This window comes from Alosa pseudoharengus, unplaced genomic scaffold (assembly GCF_046254945.1).
Source record: "Alosa pseudoharengus isolate Yale_2024_CS ecotype anadromous, Long Island Sound unplaced genomic scaffold, YU_APseudo_1.1 YU_APseudo_1.1_scf_18, whole genome shotgun sequence".
In the NCBI taxonomy this organism is placed as follows: domain Eukaryota; kingdom Metazoa; phylum Chordata; class Actinopteri; order Clupeiformes; family Clupeidae; genus Alosa; species Alosa pseudoharengus.
This window is the reverse complement of record NW_027468650.1, coordinates 35,943,115-35,953,234: the sequence shown is the minus strand read 5'-3', so window position 1 is coordinate 35,953,234 and position 10,120 is coordinate 35,943,115. Positions and strand designations below refer to the sequence as shown.

General features: G+C 36.3%; 1 protein-coding gene across 1 annotated transcript in view; it reads right to left on the bottom strand.

Moving 5' to 3' along the window:
• Nucleotides 1-1,027: 1,027 nt before the first annotated feature.
• LOC143131795 (coagulation factor XIII A chain-like) overlaps nucleotides 1,028-10,120 on the bottom strand; it is a 109,883-nt gene continuing 100,790 nt past the window's right edge. Inside the window, exons 11-13 of the mRNA XM_076291387.1 lie at nucleotides 8,018-8,178; nucleotides 7,690-7,826; nucleotides 1,028-1,391 (exon numbers count right to left, since the gene is read on the bottom strand). Of these exons, the coding sequence (XP_076147502.1) occupies nucleotides 1,250-1,391; nucleotides 7,690-7,826; nucleotides 8,018-8,178 (440 nt within the window). The 3' untranslated portion in view covers nucleotides 1,028-1,249. The remainder of the gene's footprint in view (nucleotides 1,392-7,689; nucleotides 7,827-8,017; nucleotides 8,179-10,120) is intronic.

The following is a 10,120-nucleotide window of genomic DNA, read 5'->3' as shown; positions in this document are numbered from 1 at the left end:
TTTTATACTAACTTTTGCCAGAATATAATTCGTTTTGATTATAACTCCCATTTAGGCAATGTTGTCATAGTATATCAATCATTTCTGAACAGCTGTTTGCATTTCTCAAATCATTGTCGACGTTTGCACAACAGTTAGTGGATTTCTCAAAACAATTAGAGCTGACTGCACCACATAGTGTATTACCTTGAAAAGCATGCATCTTGTTTAGTGTTTAGTTCTATGTCTCAAATAATTTACACCTGTGCAATCAAAATGAAAATGCTTTGTCGTGATGTCAATATGACTGTTTACTCTGTATTTTCTAATGAACAATGCATAAGGCAGCACTATTTTCTATGTGGCATAACTTAATAAACTACTTGTACATAAACTACAAAGTTGCACATTATTGTGTGTGGAGGAGGTGATTGCAAGAGAGTGGATATGTTTCCAAGTTTTTACTGTTGACAAACATTGTGACAGTATAAAGCAAACAAAGGCTTTTACAGCATTGTGCAAAGGAAAATAGTAAATATATTGTAAAACACCCCTTGGCCAGAGCTGTGCACCATTTGCAAGACAGACTTACTGTATAAGTAAATATTTCTATACACTCTGTCGATCCAGTCTGTTAGGTCACATAGATGTATGCTAGACAGACTATGACAACTAGTAATGAAAGCTTTTGCATGTAATGACTAGCGATGAAGCAAGGCCTATTTGTTTTAGGGGGTAAGACTATGGGCTCTGTGCACTAGCTTACTTGAAGTCGGCAAACAAGTTTTCTGTTGACATGGCTGTCGACAAGCATCTGAAAATGAGCGCTTTAATTGTACCTCAAGTATGTTAGTGCACAGAGCCCATTCAACATGGAACCAGTATAGTGCATTTTGAACAGTTGCATTCTGTGTATGAAAGGTGCTATACAAATAAAGCTTATTATAATTATTATTATTATTATTATTAACATGACATTAGCAAATAATAAAAAAAACAGTGACATCAGTACACAATCAAGTGCATGAATGTATTAAGCATTTGCTGTTTGTTTGAAGAAATTATGATATGGAACAAGCAGTTTTGAGAATTTTAATTATCATCTGAGAAATGCACCAAAGCAACTGAGAAAAACTGTAACTCAATTAAAATAACTGCAACTAGTTATTTTATTAACAGCATTTGGAAGAGACAGACATTCTGATTTGTATCATATTGCTTGCTATGAGTTAAATGGGATCTTCTTTTGATTGTTGTTTTTAGGGCTGTTTTAAGGCTGGGAGTAGAATTCAAGATTGCCGTAGACCTGTCTGAGCTTGGGACAGTCTAGACTGCCTACCACTGTTCCTTCTCCAGGCATCTCAGGGACAAATGACTCAGTCCAGGTTAAAGAGGCACCAGGGGCAATATATCTGCAGGTAGAAATTATATGCTGTAGTTTATAATTTCTAGTTTCCAGCTGTAACAATTATTTATATTTCTGATCAGTTTCATTTTAAAAACAAATCCTCTATGATTCCATCAATTTCACATAGTGTATATAATATACAAAAAACATGCTGAAGCACTTACAGTATTTGTGCCACTCAAAGTCATAGACATAGGTGTATGAATCCTTTGTTTGTGTTTGTGTGCACCTAAATTGTTTGACTGCGGCCTTTAATAAATCTGACCCTGCTTTCAAAGATTTTCCAGTAGGCCCAATTGCCATTTACTCACGATTATAGGGGAATTTTGGGGGGAAATCAAATGCAGGCTATAATGAAGTAAGGTTAGTGCTGACAGTAAGTCAGCAAAATAGCAATTTGGGCTGTAAAAATAAGGTGTGTTAGCAAACCATTTACCAGGCATTACTAAATAGTTAGTTAACTCTTTACTATCATTATATAACATTAATAAATCACATACAAGTGTTTTTTAAGTCACTTAGAAACATAATTGGTAATAAACCATTTACAAGGTATTACTAAATGGTTAGTTATATATTCAGTAAACATCAGATAACTTACAGATTACTTACAAGTAGTTTATAAGACACTCACAACATATGGTATGCACTGTGTAACTCATGCATACCATACATGTTTATTAACAGTAAGCCCTGAGCCAATAGAGATGTTGACAATATCGACATAAGAGTGACATGACACTGTCATGACACATGAACCCTAACCTTAATCCTAACCTCTAACCCTAATTCTAACCCTAAGACTAACTCTAATCCTAACCCTAACTTGTTATGACAAAAACTGAATGACACATAATGACAGAAGCGTTATGTCATAAACGTTTATGACTTGTTTATGGCTCGTCATGTCACTCTTATTTCGATACTGTCAAGTAAAGTGTAACCAAAACCCCATATAAATGTACAAACGTATAGTTCATAATTTAGAAAGATCATAATAAATGAAGAAAGTGAGATGCGTGTCAAGTATGTATTACATCTTTTTTTATCTTGTTTTGCCGTAATACTAAAGTGAGTACTACTTATACTTCACTTAAGCTTTGATTCAGCCCTGGCTCAGCAGATGCTTATGTCCAACACAATTTAGAAAATTGATGATTAAGATGGGATTTGAAACTAGGTCTCAAGCTTGAATAGCTAGACTGCATTACTACTTATTTCCCACTGGCATACCATTATTTGAATAAAAACTATAACTGATTGTTCATCATGATAAACTTCTACAATTTATTATATCAGCCCTAGCCTATTCTTTTAACTTTATTTTTGTTAGACATTTCACTGAATCCCTTGTTTATCCATAATTTGAACCTAAGATCACTACAGTAATTTCCTGTGTATTAGCCGCATTATGTAAACCGTAGGACAGTGTTTTATGCAGTTTGATGGTGACACACCAAAGTTAAGTTCAAGTCTGTGCAATACGATGGGAAGCCAACTGAAAAAACTTTTGAATTTGTGTCAGTGCCCTCCCATTGAAAGCAACGGAGTCTGTTCTTAGATTTATTTGACTGTCTATGGGGTTTAACGTTAACAACGATTTCCGACTAAAACAAATAACGTCATCATGTCAGGCATACTTGCTGCTTGAATGAAAATAACAAACCATGTTACAGCCAGGATAAATACTATTAAATGATATCAGTCTAATTCAGGCCGCACAAGCCTACATAAATGACCCTTGAATATTTCGGCAGTTGGAAAAACATAGGCCTACATAATCGTTCTGCCAACATAACATAGCCTAGTCAAACTGTGATGTTTGTTTGCACTGGGCAGCCTCGATAACCACAGTTAATGCTCTTCTTTTACAGTCAGGAAAAATGCAATGCAATTATATAGGCCTACGTCGAATTTAGGCTATATGAGCCTGCATAAATGACCACTGAAGATTTCACCACTTCGAAAAAAGTACATTTATTCACACATAATAACCTACACAAATTATATCGTGCTGTGATCCCTCGTGCTTTCATCCTATGTTGCAGAGTTTCTAACAGAAAAAACAACCATAAATGCATGACTTATAATCCAGTGAACTATATCGATGCTCAAGCAATTATCTTAGGTTTTAAAACTAAACTAGGCTATAATAAACTAGGCCTACAGTAGTTGCCTATTTGGACTATTCAAGAGCTCAATGCTGGTGTATTACCATAACTATATATTGTCGTTTTGGAAATTGCCCTTACTGGGGAAAGTAATTATTACCGTTTATACTTATTACTAAGAAGGTCTAATGTGTTTTAGGCTATCTTCCAACGCTGCTCTATCTGTCTTTTTATAAAATGAATATAATCATTTTTTACATACACAACATTGCACAATATTAGGCTACTTTGTAATGACATTTCGGTTAGAACATAACAAGGTCTGCTTTAGCCTAAATACATAGGCACATACATACATTTACAGAACCAACAAGAACATTATCTGCTTTGTTGCCTAGGCCTACCAGTCTAATTACATTGAATATGTGTTACCTCAACTTTTACATTTGAATTCACAATAAGTCATGATATACAGCATATTTCAGATATTTTCTGCATAGTTATACTGCATACTATTTATATGTTCTGCATATTTATACTGCATGATTACTGGCATTGTCTAATACATATATAATGTACAGTAACTTATTAAGAGAAAGACACAAAAAAAGAAGAGGAAAAGTTACGTAAAACATATTCAATTCATTGAATGTTGAATGAATAAATACATTCTTGATTTTCATCTAATTAATGAGTATTGTGTGTTTGCTTAGTGCCAAAGTAACACTTTTTTATCTTTTACAACATATACAGTCACTAAAATAAGTGTGTGCCATAATAGAGTAATTACAATTTAACATGTGGTATTTGATTGTGGTGATTCTATTTAGAATGTCTATCTTTAAACCTGTTTTTCTCAAAATTCCGTTTCATAAAACCATGTTAATAAGCTGACTTCAGATAATGATAACATTTGTCACAGACATGCTATGAAAAAAAGGATTTGAAAAGAGATTGAAAACAGCTTTAAGATGGTATCAGAATCTTAAGTTGGTCAAATTTCACCATGTGATGGGTTTTCCCAGATCGCATCACAATTTATCAACCAATACACAGTATCATTATTGTATTGTAGGATTATATTCAATGGCCTCCTCCATTCCAACTAAGAATACGATAGCCTGCAATAGCCTATTTCAGCCTACTCATCCCTCCATCCATGTCATTATATTCATCCATCCATCCTAGCACATGATAGCCTAGAAATCTAGACGCGCCCCTAGCGGCAGCAAATTACATTTGCTGCCAGGGCTAGTCTAGCAACTCTCCGTTGGCTTGTGAGCTCCAGAAATCGAAACTTAATCAGGCCAATGAAATCGTGTATAGAGTCGTTAGGTGGGCTTAACATAATGATTGATGGCAGAGTTGCAACGGTTTGGCTTGAATTCCCTGCTACTTGAAAACAAATAAGATGGATGTTGCTGCTGGCGAACAGTGTGACACGAGTTAAGATTTTATTAAGTTGGCAAACGTTTGAGCCAACTAGCTCCGCTGGTGGGAAACACATGGGACTCATAGCGCTGCCGCTGTCCTATTGCGTGCAGAGGGAATTTGAAAGACAACTGATTATCCCGCCCCTCGGACTGAGCACTGTGAACGTTGAGTGCCCAGACACTACATTTTAATGTGGGTCTGGCTCGTCAGGCTAAGCACATGCTGCAATTAAAGGGGAACACTGCAGTTTTTGTAGTTTAATATACCTTAACTGGACAGCTTCTGGGTCATTGGAATGGTTATATTACTTTTTTCGGGTTGAATGGTGGCCGTCTCACTTCCCCCTAGTGTCTGTGAGCGAAAAAAAACACCCTTGCAACTTTGGATCAGCGGGTCGACGGCCTCAGAGACAGAAAGTCTCGCAGCCTTGCGATGTAACAAATTGCTTTACTGCACTACACACATACACGCTAGGCACCAGCTAGGTAGCGATGGAGTTTCTCAGACATTCGTCATGCAGATCCAGCGAAAAGAAGCAGAAAACGAGTAAACTGGAACAGGGAAAGAGGAAACGTCAGACTGACGATTGAGGAGTGTCGTAAAATATATACTCTGAAGCTGTAGGGGGAGCTCTGCAGAGAAACCTGCGAGCAAAAAGTGAGAAAACAGCAAAGAAATTGCCAAAACTGCATAGTTTCTCTTTAAAATGACCCATGAGGTGATAGAGCAGCATAAAATGTATAGACAGCCTATATTGCCCACTGTTAATGTTTTTCAATGTTTCACAACCACAGTAACTACCAATCAATTACTGCAACCACAAGAAAAATACATAGCAAGTCCTTTACAAGACCTACACAACAGTTTTTGAACTTTCTTTCCATCCATCTACTGCAAACCATTCATCCATCCATTAAACTATCTGTCTATTAACATCTATGTCTAATTGAATTACTACATAGGAACCTCCACAGCTTACTTTAGCAACCAACATAGATAACACTTTACATAACAGAGTAACCACTATGATTACCCTAGGAAAAGCCTAACAACTATCTCAATTACCCTAGCCACAACCTAGCAACCATTATAATCACCCTAATAATATTAAGACGAGACACGGCAGGTGAAAACATGTTTTTCATGCACTGGCCAATTTGGAGATTTTGGGTTAGTTTGCTACCTTAGCATGTATTCTTTCACACTACAACAATAAAAAAGTCAGATTTACACATTTAGCTGTTTATTTCATTACATTGTGTTTACTCACGCCTGTATATTTCTCCTAAATTCACCAAAAGTTAGCATTCTAACCATTACTGCGACCGTGATCCGAAACATCATGTGTAGTACTGTTGTAAAGCTCTGTTTATAAGCTTTGTTGTCTAAATATACGACGCTTGATGCTATGTGATCCAAATATAGACACATCCTTTGTATCAGCAACCAATCGTGAAAATTCGAAGGCGAGTCTAGGCTGAGAACAGAATCTCATTGGCTGTGTTTCAAGGCTGTTTTCTCAAAATGAGTTTCCTCTCCCACTCTAAGAATGAAATCTCCACTTCAGAAGCACTTACATACACCAAACTTTCCAGTCTTATACCTAACTATATTTACAAGAATTTTACAGAGGGGTTTGTTGATATATTATTACTATCCTGATTTATATTACATTTTATTCCTAAAAGCATGGCAATGTTTTTTTAATGCTATTGACCGTATATTCTGATTTACAGAATAATTTTTGTCCCATCCAATATGTGAACACAATGGAACCTGGCTTTATCCGAAGCTCAGATTTCGTGTTTTAAAATATATGCAAATTAATTAGATAACATCTAATTTGCAGATTTATCAATGTCAATTAAAAAATCTGTCAACATCCATTAAACTGTTTATCAACATCCATCAATATCTGTGTCCAATTACTACTCAGCATCCTCCATAGCAAGCAACAGATTACCCTAGCAATCACCTTAAAAATGCATAACTTATAACAACATACTGTAAATTACACTACATGTAAATCCACATTCTCTCTTTTTGATCCACTATCTCTTTTTTTGCATTATCTGTTTTAACTATAAATTATATTTTACATTTCATTTTTGGCATTTTCATGCACTGGTAATTCCTTGGAATTGCATTTCTATTTAACTATATGCTTATAAGTGTACATGTTTTTTTTTTTACAATTCTATTGGCTATGGGCTTACCATTAATAAACATGTGTGTTATTCACAAATTAAACATTGCATACAATAGTTTTATGTTTCTAATAAACTATTTGTAAGTAATCAAATAGTACTATAATGGCATATAGATAATTAATGTATGGTTTATAAACTACTTGTATGTAATCTACTAACATTATCTAGGCCTAATAAATAGTAGATAGCTAATCAACCCTTTTGTAATACCTTGCATATCATAAAGCAGTACCTAATTTGGTTTAGTTTCTTATATTTAGGCAGGCCTACACTCTGCCTTGTATAAAATCTTTAAAATGCTTCCATTCCCATTGGTTGCACATCCGTGATAAAATCCAGTAGATTATCCAAACTGATATTATGTCAGACTTATGTCAATTATTACAAGGGCCAGTCTTCCCGGAGCAACTCAGGGTAAAGTGCCGTGCTCAAGGGCTCAACGGTGGCAGCCAGGAATCAAACCCACAATTTTGTCTATGCTACCACCGCCCCTTATTCTATAGATTCCATTCAAATGGAACATTTAATGTGTATTAGTTCTGCTTACTCATAATATTTCTTCTTGAATCCCATCTCACCAGGGCCCTCCATGCGCAAATGCACATGTTCCAAGACCATGTTGAAGATGTTGGTGAACTCCACGGTGACAGACATCTCATGGCCCACCCTTACCTCTCCATCCAGCTAAATCAAAGACATTGGATTTCATAACATGTTCTTAACATTATTTAATTGAAATGCACATACATAGAAACTTTATTATTTATGCTTGGATAAAATATCATATAATGGTTATAATACATTTTATGTAATACGTAATACAGTCTGTGCAAAAAATGTGAATGAATACTCTTTCCATTGGTAGATGTGCAAACCTTTAAACTTAGAATGGGGACTTCCATCCTGACCACCCGGCCTGCTGCCAAGACCTGATTGTTTTCTTGGACTTTCCCCACACAGATGAATTTGAGGCTGCCTTGATCCACCATATGATCCATGTATTCATTTGCCAATATCTCTATATTCCATGTTTCAGCTGTAGAAGATTGGTGGTAGAAGAAACAAAAAAATTGTTTATGGTTATCTTAAATCTTTCTGATCAATGACCTCTATTGTAAGAACAAACAGTGACGGTCCTACCAATCTGTCAAAATGAAACCAATTCATTTTGGTGTGCAGATTCGTTTTGTAGGTATTATCTTTTTTAACTATTTCACAAATCAGGAAAATAACATGCAGCCCAGTATACACAATGTTATAAATGAAATGTGCTGTTTTAGAGGCAATTCGTAGTATTACTGACTTAAGCCTAATAATTGCGTTAGTTATGTGATATTCCCCGCTCCAGACGTGCTCCAGAAGTGCATGAAAGCTAAAAAAAAACTTTTTTTTGCAAGCGCTCCTGCCGCCCTTGGCAAGATGCGGCCCTGGGGTGCATTTCTACGTTGTAACACCTGTTTTCTAGAAAGCATCGTACCTGTGTCACAATTCGCTACTTCTGGCTTTCAAACACCGTAGTTCCAACAATGTTGTTGATGATGAAGTGATATATATTGGTGGAAATGGTGGCAACATGTACAGTTATGTGCAGAATAATAGCGGTGTGTTTTAAAAAATTGAATAAAGCTCTAAATCCTTAGAATAGCTGTTAATTCCATAATATCAATGCATTGGGAACACTGCACATTCAATTCCAAATCCAAACATTACCAAAATTGATCAAGTTTGTGTTATACCTTTACAAAAAACTAAAAAAAACTAAAGAAAAAGAGATCATTTTGCATCTACAGCTAACGTCTGCACACAGGACCAACATGTTACTTCGCTACTTCCTTAGCAGCAAGGCAATGCAGTAATGGCGGCACTGCTTTACTTTGTGTTTCGCCGGATTTGTGTATAAGCCCAGTAGAGGTGATGTGGCCTATTCCAAAGTTTAAAAGCATTTGTGAAATTGGCTGCCTACTACCAGATGGCCTGGGTCGCTTCCAGCTTAGGCTAGGCTACGCTAAATGGCCTTTGGCCTCGTACCTACGGCCGATTTACAGCCGTGGGGATATCCATTGCCAGCCCTGCTCCCACTCGTGTCATATTGCTTAAATATGGCAACAAGAATAAGACCTCCTGGGGAGTTTCTGTTTGTATACTTGAAATATGGATATCAGGCGCGTTAAAGATGTTTGAAATACCTTGTGTAGCATATTGATAACTCTTTCGCATGGTGCACGTTGTAAACCATAGGCTATGACCAAAATGTAGGACAGGTAGCATCTAACTTAATGAGTGGGAATTTTTTTTTTAAGATGGGAGGATGGTATTCAAATTTCCCTTACTGTGATGTTACAGTAGGGGAGACATCTGAATGGCTCACAGGAGCGCATGATTATATCTCTCAACTAACCCACAAAAACTCAATCCACGGTTTTGTTTCGCACTTGGAGTGTGTTTAGAAGCATCAGAGACCCAAATGGAAAACGAAAACCGAAAACGAACAGATTTTTACGAGGAACGGGAATGGAAACGAAGACCAAATGGTCTTCAACTGTTCCGGAACAGAAACGTTATTCTGAAATCCCCAAAAACCGGTTAATAAAGTTTTTTTTTCGTTCTCTATAGCCTATAAAATTCCACAAAATCATAGCCTTGTCTTGCTGTTGTAATGTAGCCTAGGCCGTATGCCATTTCAGTTGGGATCTTAAATAGGCCTAGGCCTGCTCGCACAGTGAAATTGATTTGGAAATTATGTTTGTAATGTAGGCCTGTGAAGATAATATATTGTGTCTGCCCAGGCCTTATGTCGTTTCAAAGTTGGAATTTTAAATGTTTGCACAATGAAATGTAGAGTTAAATTGGAAGTTGGAGAGACTTGGGTATTTGTCAGCAACATAGACAATACAACATATTCAATTTTAGGGCGGGGATATAAATTATTGAGCGAGCCTCTATATCTGAAGATCTCCATGGAATATAGTAAGTATAAG